We start from the raw sequence: 20,712 nt of genomic DNA, 5'->3' as shown, positions 1-20,712 counted from the left end.
CATCCCACCCGAGAGAGAGCACCGCGGCCGCCAGAGGGCAGCTTCCTTCTGAGCCGGAGCAATACAAAAGGTGAGCTCCCGTTCGTGGGCTGTAATGGTGATGCTGCTCTTCTAGATCCGAATCACTAAAAGCGAAGCAGCGTGCCATCTTCGTGAGATAAAATACAAGTGCTCCCGATTCCAGGAAGATTCATTCCCGAAGAGACCCGTGAACTCGAGCCAGTGCATGGCCATATAGTCTTGGAAACATCATTTTTGTTGTCATTGTTTTTTCTCTGTAAGAGGCAAGACAATTAGATATATACACATCCCTAACAAAGTGTAAAAGCCACAAACACCTTTTCAGGAAGGTAACAAAGCTCTGAAAATAAAGGAGTCTCATAGGGGCTAAAGGAAATTTCTCTACAACCAAAAGTATGAGCAGCATTTGGGACAACACAGGAAAGGCTGCTTGTTACTGCAAAGCTCACTCCGGAAGACCTTTCAGTGGTCACTAAACATGAATTTTTATCAGTCTATCCAGAGTGCTGATAGAGATGGGGAAGCGGGCAAGACAGATAGCGGTTATTTTTGCTGCCTTGTCTCTACCTTCGGTACAGCTTGAATGTAATGAATAAATTAGCCATAGTCCAGACCGAGCACTGGAGTTTCAAGTCTCAGAAGTCTTTTGTTTGTTGGGAGAAATTGGTTTGCAGACACATTTCAGAGGGGTGTATTCACCTCTGGCTCTGCAGGGTACCCAGCTCTGTGCAGAGCTGTGGTGCTCAGGGCAAGGCCAATGATTTGATCCTACACAATCCGATTCCTAGATGTGGACTACAAGAAGCATTTGTTAACCTCTGCCAGGGATTTTGTCACTCATCCAAGTAATTAGATGAATCATTTCTGGATTCACTGCTGTATCAGATACAATAAAAGACCCAAAGAGCAACAAGAACAAACAGGGCAGTTCATAGACAACCATGAATAAGAAGTACAAAATATTGCAAGTCTGGAAATATAATGCATTTCTCTGTTTTGCATACACCCCAGCTTGAGGCAAATCAGCATGCAGACACAGACCTGTACTTCTGGGTAAGGACCTGATCCAGGCGTGTGTTTGTAATTTGTGAGGATTTCTTTTTATTTGGAAGCAGGACTGGGGAAGAAAATCAAAAGTCCAATATCTTCATTTTCTTTTGCAAACTTTGGATCTGAAAGCTTTCTTTCTCTGTGTTTTTTTTTTTCCCCCTTTGCAGTTTCGAGTATTCGCAGTGATTTCCTTTTGGCAGCCACCTCAGTGCCAGCGTGACTATGTTTGTCACAGGTTTTCTATGCTGCTGCAAGCAGGACTCAAATTAGGATTGGTGTGACCAAAGGACAATAGCTCTGCCAACGAGACAGACTTGTCTGATCTCATGAGCAGATGCTCTGCAAGCGTCTCTCACTTCTTGCCTCTCTTGCCTGGAGGACTGAAACCAGCCTGTCAGTGCGAGCGCACTTGCTGAGCTACAACTGTTTGTGTGAGATCTGAATTTTGTCTAATTCCTACCTTAATAGCTGTTCCCGACAGCTACTTGTGAAGCCTGGTGGTAAATTCCATTCCTTATCTCATAGTTTCAATAAGCAAAATTTTTTTTCCAGAAATGGTTGCTCTTTTTAGAGAGGTTATTTTGCACCCTAGCGGATTGTTTCAGATTGTAACAAATTGCTGCTGCATGTCCCCGGCCATTGCTCATATATGAGGGCAATACCTCAGGGGAGGAGGCTAGAGTGGGACCATGCCGTGATTCAAACCTCAGATTCACCTTTTTTCCCTCTCCCCATTACCTGACAGTAGTTTTAGGAGAAGAAAAAAATATTACTGGAAATTTTAAAGACCTGGCATAAAATATTGATGGGTTTTCCAGGTGTCACCAAGGGGCAGCAGACCTTGAGGTGTCTCTCAGTGCACACTGAGGAGATCTTAACTGGCTACAGCTCCTTGAGCATGCCTGATGTCTCCTGGCTGCCAGTCATCCTGACAAGGTGATGACTAATGGGGACAATTAGCTCCCTCCCCTAACATGCTGTCTGCCGTGGCTATTTGAAAGGGAATTAGAACACGTTTCCCTAAGGAAACAGGTTGGCAAATGGGCTTGGGTCTGTTAAAGATTTAGGATAGCTTCATATTAACAAAATGTCAAAAAAATTGTTCCAGTGAGGGGTAGGCTCAAGTGTTATCTGCTTTGTAAAATCCTAATTAATTCATGTTCGCATATTGAGAAATTCACTTTGCAGCCAACCTGCAATTCCATGGGAGTAAGCTGCAGAATTTCCATTAATGCCAAAGGGAGTACGATCCAGTTTTGTACTGTCCACCTGATAAAGAAACAAAAATAAAAGTTTATTTCCGAGTAGTAACTAATTAGGCTGTATAGGATGAGTTACGAAGAAGCAGCTGCCAGTAATTTAACTTGTTTTCATCTCTTTCAGAATCTTATTTCCAGTTTGCAGACAAATTGAGGCACATCTGGGTATTAATTGTTCATTATCACCATTATCCAGCTGCAAATTATTAAAGCAAGTTAAAATTCTTCCTCAGTTGATGCCTGTAAATGAGCTAAAGGCAGCTGGCTGCATGGGCCTCAGCAGAATTTGCTTAAGAAATGGGAGAGGGCATGGAGCTGTAGGTGTCCCTGCTCGTTGTGGGGGCTTGGACTAGGTGGCCTCTAAGGACTCAAAGCTCAAAGGACTCCATGGCCCTGTGATAACCAGACTGCTCCCTACGGTGACCAAGATGCAGTCAGGCTGCGGCCCAAAAGCCGCCATTAAAAGTCCCACGGCTGATGTGTGAGGGCACTGTCTGAGTGCTGGGAGGAAGGGGAACAGCACAATAGCCAGCTTCTTGAAGAACAGTGCGGTCCTTGTAGGGCATTGCTCTGATCTCATTTGAATGACAGTGGAGCAGCCTGCTCTTAACTTCAGAAAACACAAGTCTTTCAGATTCCATATCTAATAATAAGATTTTACCAGTGACTTATTTGTTGACAGAAATTACTTAGAGTTAATATGTTCTCATTGCAGACCCTGGGGTCCCTTTGTTTATGCTGAACGTGAATGTATTCTAGCACAAGAATTACTATCTCCTGCTTGCTGCTTGGGCGCCTCCAGAATAAGTAATACGCTGGCATAACTTTGCCATTTGTCAGCCAGCAGTCTGGTAGCACATTTGCTTGTCAATCTAATTTTAACCTTTTCTCATACGAGCACTTGGTATTACATGTAAATCAACCAGGCAGTCTGTCATTTGGATAGGACACTATCTTCATGGTTTTCTAAACTATGTGCTTTATCATATGTATTCATGTTTAAGTAGCAGCGGAAAATTAAAACTAATGTATTACTTCTGGTTTCTTAATGCCAGAATGTCAGGAATCTCTTTATTACCACGATGGAGATAAATGATATGTTTAGGAGGGTTGTTCTGACAGTGGGTGCGGCCATGCATTCTGTGCTTTCTGAATTGGAAGGTCTGTCCTGAATGGTAAGTAATGCTAAATGTTGCATAGCGCATTGTCTACGTCTGCTCCCATTATTGCTGTAATTTGCAGGTAGGAATAAAAGAACAATGCAACTGGTTAATTAAATATATATATAAATAAATAATGACAATGTGGTTCCAGTAAGTTGCTAGCTGAAATATTGATGCTGACTCTGAGAAAGAGAATGCAATTCATTCTGAAATATCAGTCAGTTCATGTCTTTTGATGATTTGTGTAAATCACATGAAAGGTTTCCTGGTGTGCCCTTCAATTTGCGAGGTGTTCCAGAGATTGATTTGGTTGTGAAAGCAGTACGTATGAAGTTACACATTAGCTGTTTCTCAGGGTTGTTGGAGTTATGCATCACTTCAACCTTCTTGAATTTGTGTTTAAAAAATAAAAGATATTCTAGTCCATTTGTAAAGCCTGATCCCATTTTGGCATTTTCAGATATTTTACTGCATAAAGCATGATTTGAAAAATGCAACGGTTTGTGACATCTCCCAAAGCCTCAGTCCCACACGACACCCATAGTCACTCACTGCATGGCACAACAGATAGATGTCTGAACAATGATGAACATTTGGATAGATTTTGGATAACCTATATTTTCGTCATTCATTCTTTGAGGCTATTAATGCTGCCTTCCATTTCACTCAGTATTATGATAAAGTAATGCCGGACATATTTAATACGAGATTCTGCTCTGATGATTGGTTGCAGTGTACTCAACCTGGGGCAGACAGTGAAGGATGCTCTTTACAAAAGAGCAGAACTGAAGCCCATTTACTCCTGTCAATCACACACGCTCCTCCTCTGCCCACATATTGTGCTGCTGTTCCTTTACAGGCATTAGCATCCTTTCAGCCCATCCCCACTACCATGCCTCATTTCTGGAAACTTCTGTGTGGGGTATACACCCCAAAATTTGCCTTTATTGCTGTGAATTTCTCTCATATACTGTGTCTCTCTTCAATGAGTAGTGTCTAATTATGTTCACGTGATCCCTACTACAGAGATCTGTTTCTGATTGAGGCAGTACTGTAATAGAAGTAATAACATACAAGCTGCTACCACCATCACCTCCAGCATCCTTTCCTATCTACAAATCGAGTGCCCATCGATATCTAAAATCGTATATGACTTCATTTAGCACGAATGTTGCCTGAAGTCTCAACCACAGATTAGTTAAATATCTTTGGGAAGACAGGCCTGAGATATCTGGTCGTAACTTTGATCTCATATAAATATGTACAGCTCAGAAGAATTGGTCCCAGAAAAGATTCAGGTAATTCCGTAAGTTAATTTTGCATAGTAGATTTATATATAAAATTATCTTCTGTGCTCTGATGAAGTTCTCATGGGGGTTTGTTGGACTTCCAGCTGCAGGTATTCCAGGGATGCACCTGGACAAAGTCCTATGATTGGTGAAGGGAACGGCCACCAGTGGTGATGGCATTTGGTATCACTGAGTTTGTCCAAAGTAATATCAGATGTAATTTGTTTGTTGCATATGAGATCCTCTGCTTTGCTACCACTGCTCTTGCAGCTGTGAGGCTCAGGGCAGCGTATAAAACGAATGAATGTTTGCTCTGAAGGAAAACAGTGCATTTCCAGGGATGGAGAGCCTGCTTTCTATTACAGTGAAAGTATTTTCAGGTCTTACTTATTGTTTGTCATTAGGACGTGTATTAACAAAATTCTTCTTCCCTTCCTATTTTCCATCATTGTTCATCTGCATGGATGCAGAAAAAAATGCTTTTTTCCCTGATGTACATATCTAAGGACAAACTCAGTTCTAGTTCTTAGCTGTAAATTCCTCCAGGAATCAAAGGCAAAATTCAGCTGTCTGTACTGGAAGGGCTCAGTCTTTCCCTGTCCCTTTTCCCTGTGAATTCTTTTTTTAGTATCGTTAAAAAACAAAACAAAACAAAACAAAACAACCTTAAACGCAATTTTCAGGTTCTGCTGGTGAGACAGCTCTAATGTTTACCCCCAGAGCCACTCACTGTCTTGATCCTGCTGATGACCATTGCGTTCTTCACCTTGTCTCAGCCCAGCCCTGGGAGATGGCAAGGCTCAGTGTTACTGTTTGCAGCAACCTCTGTATTAAATTGGTTTAATAATCATAAGTACCACAACAGGCACTGTCAAGCTGAGCTGCTTGTACTTGGGTCCTGTATGGAAACTAATGAGATGGCATACATTCTGTCCCTGCATCTAGCATCCTGCTTTCTTGGCTTTTGTACCTCTCCTCCTGAAATCATTACACGAAAAAAGTAAAGCAAAAAAACCCATGCATCTTGATTGTTGTAGTGAAAGGAGGGTTTCAGGAGGTGCACCTAGCATGAGATTACACTGACTTCAGTAAATAAAAATGCTATGAACAGCAACAAACTCCATCAGTTGTAATGAATTATCTGATTCTAATGACCTACTGCAGCCCGGCATGTGGCAGATGCTGCTTGGTGGCACACCTTGCCAAAGCCACGACTGATGGGTATCTGACTGAAGGCTGCTGACAGGCAGGGGTGGGCAGGAAGTGCCCACCACAGCACGGTGGGTTTTCTTGCTGTGTCCCTCCACATCCATGGTCTTTGGATGCTTCTGGCCTTCAAGTCAGCTGTTGATGTAGAACTTCAGGCATCAGTTAGCTCCCCAGGGATGTATCAATAGAAAGCCTTAATGCAAGCTCACAGGTAGTGTAGCAGAAATGCTAAGTCGTGGTCTGAAGCAGTGATTGAGCACCTGGTGGGAAGGCAGGGCCAACCCAGGTAAGCCCAGGTGCATGCAGTGCATTGAGTGACCAGAAGGGATGGAGCCAGGAACCACCCCTTCCCAGACCTCATTCAAGGGTTGACAGTGGACAGGAGGGCATTTTGCTGGAGGTTCCTATTTACATGATCCCTTCCAAAGGTAAGTAGATTTTTTTCTTCCTCTGTTTTTCATTTGCTGCAGTGAAAGATTTTGTCATCCTGCTGTTACTGATGTACTTTCCATCACATCATAGCATTGCAGGTGGCAACAAGCGTTACTGCTCCTACTCCTCCTTAGTAAAATTTGCTCTCCACCGCTTTTTCCAGCCTGTCATAAGGGACTTTTCTCTTACAATGCAACTTAGCAATCTGTTTTGACGTTACTTGACATTGCTTTTGGCCTATGTCTAGTTCCCTGAAGCTTTCCTGTCTCTTGTTCACTTGCCTTTTCTCTTCCCTTTGAATCACCTCAGCAGGTGCTGGTAGAGATGGCCTTCCACTCCCCTCACACCACACTACAAGTTGCACTTAAGAGAAAGCCATCTCAGGCCCAAAGAAATGTCTAATCAAAGAGCAAATACAAGCATAGGTCATGCTACTATTAGAGTAACCCCAGCAGCCCCCAAAGCTTACAGCAAGGGGCTTCTTTCTTTCCCATCTTTGGGTGTAATCCAGAACAGCTGCGCCCCAGGTACATGGGATGGCTGTTGAGTCGTGCTTGGGGCTGGCAGATGTCAGGTTTAGCTTTATTTATTGCAGTAGGTCGTATTTATTGCAACAACACTGGTGGTGAGGGGTCTCTAACTGGTGCTGAGGTTTGTAGTGGAGCTCTGGAGCTTCCACTGGGGTCTGGACTGGATCCTGACCTCAGCCTGCCTGCTCTGTTTGCTTTTCCTTTCCTTACACTGCTTCCCCTGTCTGTTTGTCCCTGCCCAGGGAAATGAGATGCACACTGGGATGATCCTGCTCCTACTGCCTGGTTTATAGGAAAGAAATACCTTGAGAAAACATATGTGAGCTGGCTGGAGAGAGAATGTTTGGGAGACAGAAGCACTGACTTTCAGGAAGAGAGTAAAACAGCATTATGGGAACAAAAAAAGACCTTCTAAAAATCAGAATAGCTTCAACATTGCTCACTCTGCTAATGGATTCATTATTACAGAGAGATTGTGAACGGGACAATGGGACTTTTATTTCTTCCCTTGGGAGTGAGGCAAGAAAGTGGCTGCTTAAATCACTATTGACATTCAGCATGTGAATTCCAGTTTTGATTTTATGAATGGCCTCTATCATCACATCTTGTGCGGACCGTCTCATGCTCATTGTGCTGTGGGGTTAGACACACTGTCACCATCCCTATAAATAGCTGCATTGGTTGCGAAGGGCTATCAGAGCCTCCTCTGAAAGAATAGGCCTTTTGACCAGTGGCATTTTAGGCCACTTTTCTTCAAACTTTCTAGACAAGATAGCATGTTTTCCACTCTGTGGATCCTAGAAAATGGACAGTAACCAAAGTATTGATCTGTGAAATTCAGGCACCCAGTGAGTGTGAAGAGCACACGGGGAAAACCAAAGTTAGGAGCAATAGGACAGAGCATGCTCTCCAGAAGAAGTCTCAGCTGCGGGGCTTGCAAGGAGTAACAAACTGCTATGCACAGAAAGAGAAGCTCCTTGTGATCCATCTGGAATCTGAGCTGCTGTGCACAACTGCTGCAGTGTTGGACAGGTCTGCTCTGCACCCAAAAATGCTCAAGTGTACCAGGGGATGGGCGGTAAGCAGACACTGTTTTCTGTATCTTTGGTTTTGGATAAAGTAGGAGGTGATTGTGTATAAAAAATGTTTTGGCTTCCAGCTGCTAGTCACTATTGTGATCTGTACAACATGACAACAGCCTTCGGGTAAATACTCAGCACCTTCGGGGTAGGCTTGGAAGGCATGAATACTTTTAATGTAGCAAAGAGTGGGGGGGCTCTAAGGATAAATGTTGTCTGGTCTGTACAAGCCTTCTTCTGTGAAGAAATGTGCTGGAGATACAGAAATCACATGTTCTGCTGGCTGTGCAGGCAGGGAAGATTTACAGCATGGAAGAGGTCAGATGTAGCACAGCGCTGAATGATGGATTACAGGGTTTGCTGGGTGTCTTTGGCTATTAAAGGTAATAAATGCCTAGATATTTGGAGGGTTTCCTTACAATTAACAACCCATCTGGAATTCACACCCCACCTTCCACAACCTGGGAAGTTTCCAAGAGTGCATTTAGTCAGCAGAAGCACCCTTTGTGCAAACAGTGAGTGTGTACACAAAAAGATTGCTTTGCCAAAAGGAAAGAAATTAGAGCAGTAAATTTAGGGATGTGACTAACTCTTTCTGGATGGGGGGAAAGAACCACACTTGCCAGTTATCTCTTCTGTGCCTTTCCTCAGCTGTGGCTGGGGACATCTGATGACTGTTTCCCTTTCACTCCCAGCACAGTGCATTCTGTCTGCTGACAGAGTTAATGAAGTCACTCGCAAGCCTCCATTCCCCGGGGAAAAGCACTTCTATGAATAGACCTGTTACTTACGTCTCTGGTTGTGATGCTCTCAGTGCTCCTTTTGCTGTGCCACCATCTCTAACAATTGTGCCATTTCTAAACAATGGCCTTTCACTGTAGAGCTTTGGCAGTGCAGGATGCCGTGAAAGTTCTTGCTTCTGGCATAGCTGTAGAGCTCTGTGAATGCTTCTATGCTGTCCTCAGTGCTAGATGTAAGTTTTGAAGTACCACAGACTTAGCAAAAATGTGGAGGAAGAGGGACTGTTACCATGAGATGCTTCTTCAACATATATCCTACAATAAGGAGGAAATTAAGCTTTTTGTTTGTAAGAACAGAATATTTCTATCCTATGGAAATAGAAAGGGAAACCGTTGATCTGATGAGAAATGTTAGAGAACGCCACATATTTGCCCAGCTGAGCTTGCATGTCTGGTAATGATTAAGTTTGTTTTTGTAAGGAATTGCACTGGTCTAGACAGAGGTGACCTGTGAAGGAAATATAACCAGTAGATATAAAGACAATAGAGAGAAATAACCATGAATCATGATAACGTATTGCCCAAAGTACAGAAATATAAGACCTTATTAATACTTATTACAGTTTGTAGGGCCTTTGATTAGTGTCAGTGAAGGCAAGCAGAGTGTGTCACTGCTTTGTGTTTTCATGACTGAGTGGTGTAGTTGAGATCTAAATCAAAATGATTTTACAGTTGGACACTCCATGAGAAAATCTAGCTATGGAAGTCAGTAAATGGTCAAAAAGAGAGCGACTTGGTAAAGAAGCATGCCATTAGAACATTACCTATTCTTTGTTTAAATGGCATTTTTACATTCAATTTGTCCTTTAATACAAATTTCATGTTCTTAACAGACTCTTCCTATATCAAATTGTCAGACTTTTAGTTCTCATAGAGCTACAATGAGGTCTCCAATAAAATGCAACTGTCAGTTTCTTTTCACCGTGATCTAAATGTCTGCACCATTCCTACATGAGCAGAGTGAGTTTGGTCTGATCTGAACATTGATTCATACTCCTCATCCTCCTGCCTGTATAAAACCAAAACAACATTAACAGAAACCTCACCAAACTTGTTACTCATACTTCTCATTTCATATTAATTCTGGATGGCTGAATAAGTTTGAGTGATTCATGACCTACGTTAAAATTTAACATCAGCCTTTAATGTGTTTGGCCTGACACATGGTGTGCCTTATAATATTGATATATCTCACTGACCCAGCACTCTGCATCAGCTTGTAGAAACATGCCATGGGAGGAAAATGACACGGTAGTCCTGATTTACTTCTCTGTCAAAGCTTTAATTAAAGCATTCACACTGTCTGCTAAGGGCTTTTGGGGGAATCTCAAAAGATGCCTGTACTGTTGTTCACAGCATTTTGTTTTGAAAGATTAGGAGGATAGGAATATGTCTCATAAATCAGACTTCTGTGACATGGTCAGCTTCTCAACAGCATCCAGAACTCCTGTCTGAGTTGCTCTCTGGTATCTCATACATTAAGAAATCCTACAAATTAATGCATCAGATTATCCCTAATGCATTTTTAAGTGCTTTCTTCCAGCACCCAGCAGAGTAGCTGCAGGGAGTTCAGCAGACCTGCAGGAACAGAGCAACGTTTCTCTCACAGTGGCTCTCCTCTCTTTCTCAGAAATACAGAGGTGCAAACCTGAGGACAGATTTCTCCTTTAGGGCTTGTTTCCATTGCTGACACCAACTGCCTGGAGGCTGTGACAAGGCAGTACTCAGCCATCTGCAAGCTTGTCAGCTGGGAGGTAGAGCTTGAACATAGCGGGGTTTCCTTTAGCACAAGCTGCTACTGAAATGAGCCCCTGCCAGAGTGCCCAGGAACAGCAGTGCTGTGAGAGAGCCTCCTGGCTACCTCTGCAGAGGAGTCTTGTTAAGGTCATACAGGCATTGCTTTTCCTTAATAAAACAAAGGGCTTTTTCCCCTAATTTTTCCTAAGGAAAAGCTTTTAGCTTAGCAGAACCATTTAAAGTGTAGGAGAGCAGATGCTGCTGTCCCCCCTCTCCCCTAGGGCAGGAAAGCTACTTGTAGCAGCAATCCTTAGCAGCATCAGGGAGTGTTTCCTGCCCTCTTCAATCCCCACAGTGCCGTAATTGCATCAATTCCTCAGATTCAGTAGCAATGGATGATAAAACTACTGCCAATACCTCAGCTGGTTGTTTATAATCTGCTCCAGCAAGCTTTGCTTCCCCTCTGACTGCTTCCTGGCTTCTGCATCCCTTGTGCTTGGCTGTTCTCTGCTCAGACATTCAGGCTTGGACTTGGAAATCCCCTGTTCCAAATGCTGAACTGTTGTGTTCTGGCAGCATTTACCTGTTGCTCTTGTAGAAATGAGGGCTCTGTGATGCTTGTGCTGTTATTCAGAGTATTAATAGAAAACACAGGCTGAAAGATTCTTAGCCACAGGCTAACCAGACGGGAGCTCGTGGTGCTTCATCTTAGCCTAGGCTGGTTTGGGATGCAAGATAGGAGCAGTCTGCCCTGACCAATCCTCATCTCTACAGTGGTAGAATGAGCACAGTACTGGGATCATGAATAAAATAATCTGCTATGAAGAATGTAAGCCAAAGGTCAAGTCTTGAAAGATTAATTAATATGTAAATTCAGAAGCACTAGCTAAATCAGACTGTTGTTGCTTGACATTTAAACATAACAAATGAGACTGAGAGGAAGAAGCAGAGGAGAAGAGAAAAATACCACAGCAAGAATGGTAAGAATAAATCAGTAACATAAGAGAACTTACATAGTGAGTTGAGAATGAAGGAAAAAAATAGGTTTTTTACTTCATGTGGGCAAGCTGAAGTTGAAGAAGACCTTGTAAAAATGAATGCTTTACCAGTGATATGGTGTTACATGGATATCAAGAAGAGTGAGCAACGGGTTCTAGGAACTCAATTGTTGTAGTCAGAATAAAAAGCTTGCAGTGACCTTGCTTTTCTGTAGGTTTTAAATCATAAATATTGATTAGTTTTTTAAAAATGAGAGAGAAAATGATGGCATCACAGGAACAAAAATCCGTACTTTCTACAAGCTGTTCCTAGCACATTTGCTCTGTTGCTGGCTATTCATTGTATAATCTTGCTTGAAATTATTAACAGGTTTTTGGCTTGTAGGTCATCTGCTGTCCCGTTTTTTTTCTTCAGCTTAACATGAAACAGACAGAATTGGGATTTGTGGTTTTCCTGTGTGCAAGAAAGGTGACGCACTACAGAACAAGATTGGAATAGCCATAACTTTGAATTTCGCCAAATTAATTGAGATATACAACTTAGCCTCTGTTAATTTTATAATTAATTTTCTTGCCCAGGTTTGTCCTGTATAACAGGAGACAGCTGTGTCCAACTTTGAAGTCTCTTTCCTCTTGATGGTGTCTATAAAAAGCACAGAGAAAGGTGTTCCCCCTGAGCATGAGAAAAAGAGCTGCATTCCCTGCCCCCTGCAGGTTTGCCAATAGCACACAGATGGCTCGGCAAGTTCTCTGGGCTCAGCCGTAGCACCAGAATTTAACCTGCCTGAGTTCTTCCTTGGCCTCTCCTGTTCTTGAATGTTACTGAGCACAGTGACTGATCTGCAATTTAAAAGGGCATTCAGATGCCTCCTCCAAATTGCATTCAGCACGCTTTGTACAGGTATCAATCTTATTAGTCAGGAGTGCAAACTGATCTTGAATTAGTTCTAAACCAGTTCTTCAGATGCTAAAGCTACCAGTGTAGTCATTTCTAAGGCTTTCACTCTTCATTAATGAATGCTGGAAGACTTCTCTTCTTCTCTGGAAGAAATTGCATAATTGACTGTCAGGTTTTGTCTGTAACGTTTCTGAGCCATTTTGCAATCCGTGCAGAGATTTTCATTTCTTTCTCTCATATCTCACGTGGTAATTGTCAGGTTGATTAACATGTTTCACAGAGTGACCCTGAGGTAGACTCCCCAGTGCCTCACACGGTTGGGGTGGTCAGGGTGCTGACTTTGCTGACTTAAAGAGGTCCTGGTCCTTCACCAGGTCAGTGACATATGGGAAATCAGAAGAAAGAGTAAAGCTGGAAAAAACAGCTTCATAACTGACTGCTGTATAATGAATAACTTGCAGCCATGACTCAGTGTCTGCATTCCTTCCCTAACACAACAATGTCTTGTAGGCTAGCTTTGAATGTTTTTGTTCACATAGTTTCAGGTAATGGATAACTCCAAATGACTAAAAGCCCTCCAGGAGAATTGATGAGACTTCTTACTGTTAACATTACTCATTGTTAAACCGTTGAACTCAAGTTCAGAAGTGTATTAAAGTTTTCACTCTGTCTCTTTCATTCAAAAATATTTGCTCTTATCTGAAGCTGTTTTAAAACTGCCCCATAAACATGAAGTCATTAGCACTACTATGATGTAATTTTGAGCTAAAATAATGTTATTCCAGTCAAATGCATACGCAGTGTGTGCATGCAGGCTGTTTTGTTTGTTTTCATTTTTAAAACAGCCGTGTTGGCTTCTGTGACAACGCTGTCATTTCTGGAATGAAAGAACCTTACATCACCTCACGCTATAGTATGAAGGGGGAAAGGAGAGAGCACTGAGAAGAACATAAAATGGGGATATATGTCTGAATAGGTTTGTCCTGAAGAAAAATCCACCACAGAGTTCCATTCCTGAAGAGGGTGTGTTAAAGCACGTGAGATAATAAAGAGTAGCAGATGTCTTAAGAATTGATGTTATGGGGAGCATTGTGAAGCATTTCTCTTTTGAGAGGAAAGAGGATTTTACACAGAAAGCAGTTGAACTCCATCTGCGCATGCATGGTATTCTTTTTCTGCAATTAGGATTGCTGAAATTGATAGCAATATATTGCAAGGAGTTGGGCTGGGTGACCTTTAAGATCCCTTCCAATTCAAATGATTCTGTGATTCTGTAACATAATTGAATCACGTAACAGTACTACAAAATAATATGTGGAAACAATATACCTTTATATATGCGTATAATAATAAAAGGATTGGAAGCAAAGCAAATAGGACAGAAGCTTGGGGGCTGCTTGTAAATAATTTCCATGGCTGGATCTGAAAAGCAGGAAATGGTGTGGGAAGAAAGAAATGTCAAATGGGAGCAATGTGGGCAGGAAAAATAAGCATTAATGTGGGTGAGAACGTGAGGCAAATGTCCTGGATGTCAGGAGTAAAAGGAATGTGAGGAATGACATTTAAAATAAAAAAGGAAGCACAGTGCCATAACAGCCAAGCTGAGATATTTGTATACAAAAACTGTGTGCAAGGAGACACAGGCTAGGAGTGCAGGGCCCTGCATCTCTCAAGGACAGCAAAACATGGCAGATGAATAATCCGTGACTGGTATGCTTTTAAATTGATGTGTAGGCTATTAGAGAAGCTAAAAACAAAAGCAGAGGTACAAAGGCATCACTTGGGCACAGTGCAGAGACTATGAGGGCAGGACAAAAGCTGTAGAAGTTCTGGGGTAACATAAGTTGGGAGGATTGGCTGACACGCCTGAAGGCTGTGTTGCCATTCAGCAAGACCTGGATAGGCTGGAGAGCTGGGCAGAAAAAAAACGGTTGAGGTTTAACAAAAGCAAGTGTAGAGTCTTGCATCTGGGGAGGAATAATTCCATGCACCAGTACATGTTGGGGGATGACCTGCTGGAGGGGAGCTCTGCGGAAAGGGACCTGGGTGTCCTGGTAGATGACAGGTTGGCCATGAGCCAGCAGTGTGCCCTTGTGGCCAAAAAGGCCAATGGCTTACTGGGGTGCATTAAAAAGAGCGTGGCCAGCAGGTCAAAGGAGGTGATCCTCCCCCTCTACTCTGCCCTGGTAAGACCTCATCTGGAGTACTGCGTCCAGTTCTGGGCTCCCCAGTACAAAAAAAGACAGGGATCTCTTGGAAAGAGTCCAGCGGAGGGCCACAAAGATGGTGAAGGGCCTGGAGCATCTCCCCTATGAGGAAAGGCTGAGTGAACTGGGTCTGTTCAGCCTTGAGAAAAGAAGACTGAGAGGGGACCTGATCCAGGTCTATAAATATCTAAGGTGTGGGGGGCAGAATTGCGAGGCCGGACTCTTTTAAGTGGTGAGTGGAGACAGGACAAGGGGAAACAGCTGGAAACTGCAGCATAGGAAGTTCTGCACAAACATGCGCAAAAACTTCTTTACAGTGAGGTGACGGAGCACTGGAACAGGCTGCCCAGGGAGGTGGTGGAGTCTCCTTCTCTGGAGATGTTCAAGACCTGCCTGGATGCCTACCTGTGCGACCTGCTGTAGGGAACCTGCTTTGGCAGGGGGGTTGGACTCGATGATCTCTGGAGGTCCCTTCCAACCCCTACAATGCTGTGATTCTGTGATTCTGTGAAGGCGAATAAGGGTCTTCTGAAGGACTGCTGAGGAATGATTATGCATATCTGTAACAGAGATGACTAAACTTCAGCTTCCAAGCATTGTGTCATTATGGAAAATTTTAATGGCACAGAAATAAAGAAAATGTTACCGATAACAGCAGTCAGTTATTCCAGGGTGTGATATCTGGCAGATTTCATCACTGAGCAATCACTGGACGGGTATGGTGCTATTCTAGGTGGTCTTTGTTAGGTACTGATGACATAGAGCAGCTGGTTGTAGAAAATAGCCTCACTAAAGTTAACTCAATTGAAAATATTTGAAAGAATAAACAAAAATAGGCATGTTAAATACAGTACTTCAGAAGGACAATTTTTGAGAAACTAGAGAAACTGCTAGTGATGTCACATGGATGGAAGTTCCAAACCTGAGCATTAGGATTTATTTAAATTAAATATGAATTATAACAAATCTGCACTTCCCACCGTAAGTAAAGAATAAAAGATATTAGCATTTTGCTGGATGAATAAATCCCCAGTAAAAGGTAATAGGAGTTAGCAAAAAGAGTGAAAGCTATAGGGGAAGAAACTGTCTCAGGAAAAGAGAAGTGCAATTGTATATGCTAATACTTACCTTCTGTCAACTGAATTTGAAAATTAAAATTTTCATGTACCAAAAAGATAAAAAAGAGGTCTGGTATGTGATAAGGATGGAGTGGGGATCAAAAATAATGTAGATACTGCCAAAAATAATTATTTTCTTTTCCTTTTTTTTTTTTTCTTTTCTGTGAATAGAATGGTATACATCATGTAGAATAATGGAATCAAGATGGGAAGCATCTGTAGAAGTAAGAACAAACATTTCCAAATTTGAAAATTAAATCCAAAGAGCAGTGTAGGCTCAGAGTGGGATGAAGTCCATAACCCATCCTGAAATGATGCAAGAAGCAGCAAATTAAATTGTAAGTACAGAAGTAAGTTCTACTTAGAAGACCTGCTAAAAAAAAAAGGAGAGAAGAGTAGAGAAGAGGCAACCTCACACCTACAGATTCATTAATTAACCTTAATTAATGTTATATACATTCTGCAAAAAAGAATAAATAAAGATGTGTGGATAAAACAGAGTAGAATGGGATGAAAACAATAATTGATAAAATGTATAAGAGCTGAGAATATGTATGTAGGATACCATCTGTTCTGAAAAGGGAATTGTTGGGCTACCTAGAGGTTACAGACAGAATTTCAAGCATCCTTGTTTCAGCTAACCTCTGAAATTATTAATGCTTTTGTTGCTGATAAAAGTGGTAAGCTCAGACAACAAAAACATCCATACGTTTGCAAAGATGGAGTGGGAGAACTGGAGAGCTGGAGGTGTGGGATTGGATTTAACATAAAATGAAATGGTTTCTGTTACAAACTGTGGCTTAGCAAGGGGATGGGAGAAGGGGCATAACATCTTGGTCAGCCATGGAAGGATGTTCAGAGAGCTGCAACGGTGCCATGGAAGTTGCAAAAATGATTCTCCTTAGATAGGCTGTAGGTGGCTTAGCGAGGTGTACGCAAGTACAGACACCAGTGTAGGAGGCAGTGGTCAGAGCTCTTCTGGAATCCTGGAAGAGTCTGCCCCTATAATTCAGAAGGAACATTGGAAGAAACATGGAGAAGTACCGCTGGACAAAACAAAGAATGAGAGCTATACAATTGCTTTCTATTAATACATCCAGGGGAGGGGAATGAAGGGCAGGGCAAATGCTAGGAAGGGCAAGAAGTTATTTGAGTTACCAGACAATGTTGTCACTAAAACAAATGGATATAAATTGAAAGTTAGTCGATCTGGAGTTTAGAGGGTCTCCATCCATGAGAAGAGTGAAGTCTCTGAAACGCTCTTCTAGTGAGAGTAACAGGAACAAACCCGTGTGAGTCAAAGTATTGCAGCAAAATGGAACTCACTTGCCTGAAAACTGGATAATACAGAATTCGCTGATTTCTTGCATATAGCCTAAAGGTGAGTGGAGCCACTTTCTCTTTGCCTCTGTGCCAGGGAGACAGTCTGAGCAATCTTATGAGGTTACTATAACAGCAGTATTTTTTGAAATTTCAGTTAATCTATTGGTTCATAAAGAAAACGTGACTCTATGGCCTCCTGTGATGTGCTGGCATGCTGCAAAATATTAAGGATGAAGTATGTTTAATTGTTTTACATTACAGTCATTCCGGTCTTGTAAAATTTTCAGCCAAAGCAAGGCAGTGCTGTCATATATACCTGGGGCAAGAAGAAGATATCAATCAAATATTACCGATAGGATTTGTATCTGATCCAGTACTTGACCTAGTGGTTGGTGACACTGCCTGCGGCAGGGGCTTTGGAGTCTGATGATCCTTGTGTTCCCTTCCAACCCAAGCCATTCTATGATTCATTTGGAATTCCTGGAAAGCATTGTTAGGGAAACATGCTGTGCCTTATCCTTTTTGTGTTACTCAGGGCAATTAAACTGAGTTAGTTGATTTTATTTTTATCTAGTGATGGTTTTATTTGCATGTTCTTGGTCTGGTGTGGTTTTTGTTCAATTGTTTAATATTATGCTAACAAAAAAATTATAACCTTAAGGTAATAACATAAACGACCAAATTGTTTAAAAAAAGGTATAACTGTTTCCAAAAGTTCTAAAACACAGAGTGAGACAAAATATTGCCCATGGGCAGTAGTGGAGTTAGTATTGATCATCCTTATGCCCACAGGATTACCAGGTAATCCTTCTCTGCTCCAGAGCAGCAGAGCAGCCATTAGATGGCAGCACTCTGCACGAAGAGCTCCTGAAACCCCAAATCCATCTCTTTCCACCAAGAGCCCGGGCCCTCAGGCAGGAGGAGAGTGCCGAATTCAGCATGCCTGTGAATAGAAACCATGCTTCCAAAGTTCAGAATAACTCTTTGAAAGTTTCATAAATCCAGTTCGTTTCAGTCAACCCATTTTCTCCATTTGTAGCAGCTGTCTGAGAGCCGAGTTGAACTATCTATTCTGGCTATTCTAGATTAATGTTTTTCAGTCCCTGTGTTTCAGCAAAACACTGGAGTTCTGTACCCCTAAGTATACAAGGTCAGTTATAATATAAATACATTTTCTCTGTATGAGATCCTAGTGGAAAAAAGTACTTTTAAACAGTGATTGAATCCCAGCCTGGTAGTTTTGAATTTACATCTAGATAAGTCAGATCTGAATATATCGTAGTTACTATTTCCTACTGGCTTTTTCCAAAGCAGAGCACTGTCACCAAGCTCATCTTGCTCACCCTTAGCACTTCTTGCTATGCAGTTGAAGTTGCGTGTCTCAGGACTGCCTTTGTAACAGGGACAGGAGTCAGAGTTTGCTTTCAGTGTACATCTGAAAGAGGGCATCTGCAGAGAGCTCTCTAGTTCTCATGCAGAGATCTGACATCATGCACAGTTAACAGTCACAGATTGACAGAATTGCAGGGGTTGGTAGGGACCTCGAGAGATCATTGAGTCCTACCCCCCTGCTATAACCCAGGTACTCTACAGGAGGTCGCAGAGGTAAGACATCTAGACAGGTCTTGAATATTGCTGTCGAAGGAGACTCCACAACCTCTCTGGGCAGCCTGTCCCAGTGCTCTGTCACCCTTACTGTCAAGTTAAATGTTGTGGAGCTGATGCTCAGGGCCATCCCAACCACCAGCATAGCACTGAATGTTGCTCTGGGGTCCCACCAGCATTGCTTTTAAAACACAGAGAAATAGATGTGTAGTGCAACTGTGAAAATCAAACAGAAGCTCAGACCAGATTCAGTAGGCCATGTGGAAATTCCTGGTGTGTTCTGAATGCTGTGGATTGGGTGAAGATCCCAGCTGGAAACCACATGGTTTTCTACCAGTTCCATTTGAGCCCTGGTGCAATTTGGAGGTTTGACTATTTGGGTTTGAGTGAGAATTTATTCAAATCTGAAAATCAAACAAATCTTTCAGACTGTTAAATCACGCAAAGAAAACTGAGGACAAAGGTTTGCTCACAGCCTTGGCTGTGACAAGCTTGGTCAGAGCTGTGAGTAAGGTAAACACAGATTGAAAACACCCTGCGTTGTCTGCCTGCTGTTTGCTGCACAGTTGGTGAACAATCCCTCCTATTTCCTCCCTGTTCACTAAGAGGTGGCTTGCTGACTTCAGTCTGCCCTTGTGTAGCAGCAGTGCGCTGCGCCGGAAACAAGAGGAGGTAGAAGCATGAGTCATGGCCTGAGTCACAGGGCTGCAGGGAAACCTTCCTGCCCAACCTGCAGCCATTCAGTTCTTGCAGCCCACTAGAAGTCAAATCATGGGAACTCAGTCACTGGGCACTCATATCTCCACTTACCACACCCTGTGTTGTTTCTGCAGGGCTCAAATACTGACAGTGGTTTCTTTGGACTGGGGTTGCTTTCTGTTGCAGCTACACCCAGCTATCCTGGCGCAGATTAACAAAACTGGGTAACTACGGAACCTGTATCTACTTTGTATCACTTCTTTGGTAGACTTTAGCACATCCTTCAGTTACAATCTCTCTGGTCAAAAAAGTTTGACCTGAACTGTGATCTCCATCTCACTGCTTTCATTTCTACAGGGCTGGGCAGGAAAACACCAGAAGTTTTCTGAAGGGCAGGAAGCACTTCCCCCATCTTTGTAAATATCCACACAACTGTTTCATCCTGCGAAACATCCAGATTTTAGATTACTCAGTTTTATTCTAGGCTCTCAGAGTGAGAGTGCATATGAGATGAACGTTGCAAATTAAGAGCCATGAGTCTGAGAGATTGTCTACAGGAATTTCTCCTCCATATGCATCTCTTCTAATTCAAGAGATTTTCCTTGGTCCAATGAGGTTGGGACATTACGTTGACTATTAAACATTCTTTGGACCTAACGTGCCTCTTCTTGCAGGTTTTGTCTGGTATAGCGGGAGAAAATTGTTGCTGTCTCTTGATCTGGTCTCCCTGTCTGTGCAATCACACTACCTCAGTTTATACGCTATTTGCAGGAGATATTTTTTTCTGAAATGAAGTAACTTTTAGATCTGAATGAAAGTAAACACCTCCCATTGTGAAACATTTAGAGACCAATCACCAGACTCACCACTGAATTCAGCTCAGTTTGTCAGAAAAGTTACACGTTGCTTTTAGAGGAAAGAACACTTATTAATGAAATACAACTTGAGGCTAATATTGTTTTAATTTCTTATCCCCTATCCACAACATTTTCTTTTTTTTTCTTTCTTCCTCCCTTCCTCCCTTTCTCTCTCTCTCTTCAATGTTGATTTCTCCTTGGTGAATGTACTAAGGGTTGACTGGATGACCAGAATATCTTTCTGTGCTATCTTCATGTATTATAAATGCCAGGTATGGGGAAAAATATGCAGTAAAGATTTTATCCTATAGAAATTTTATTACCTTTTAAAGAAGAACAGACCTGCATTGTTCAGTATTGCTCATACTGAAGATACAAGATAACAGCTGTATTCTGCTGCAATCTGTCATTATAAAACCGTAACTCTGATTTAAGCAA

General features: G+C 42.3%; 1 protein-coding gene and 1 long non-coding RNA gene across 6 annotated transcripts in view; one reads left to right on the top strand and one right to left on the bottom strand.

Annotated features, from left to right (window-relative positions):
• Positions 1 to 27: 27 nt before the first annotated feature.
• LOC125697008 (uncharacterized) lies at positions 28 to 8,921 on the bottom strand. The gene is made up of 3 exons (XR_007378642.1): positions 8,824 to 8,921; positions 2,265 to 2,340; positions 28 to 275 (listed from the first exon to the last, which is right to left on the bottom strand). It is a non-coding gene; the product is annotated as an uncharacterized LOC125697008 (long non-coding RNA).
• The window catches only part of ITGB6 (integrin subunit beta 6), a 48,915-nt gene continuing 34,420 nt past the window's right edge, over positions 6,218 to 20,712 (top strand). For 2 of the 5 annotated variants that reach the window (XM_048953495.1, XM_048953489.1), the window contains exons 1-2: positions 6,218 to 6,419; positions 7,196 to 8,031. In XM_048953495.1, coding sequence (XP_048809452.1) covers positions 8,025 to 8,031 — 7 coding nt within the window. In that variant the 5' untranslated portion in view covers positions 6,218 to 6,419; positions 7,196 to 8,024. Of the gene's footprint in view, positions 6,420 to 7,195; positions 8,032 to 11,504; positions 11,550 to 15,961; positions 16,129 to 20,712 lie in introns of those variants that run through there. The other 3 variants (XM_048953488.1, XM_048953486.1, XM_048953487.1) reach the window with 3 other exon arrangements.

This window comes from Lagopus muta, chromosome 8 (genome assembly GCF_023343835.1).
Source record: "Lagopus muta isolate bLagMut1 chromosome 8, bLagMut1 primary, whole genome shotgun sequence".
Taxonomy (NCBI): Eukaryota; Metazoa; Chordata; class Aves; order Galliformes; family Phasianidae; genus Lagopus; species Lagopus muta.
Note: the sequence above shows the minus strand (reverse complement) of the source record. Positions and strands in the feature narration are given on the sequence as shown.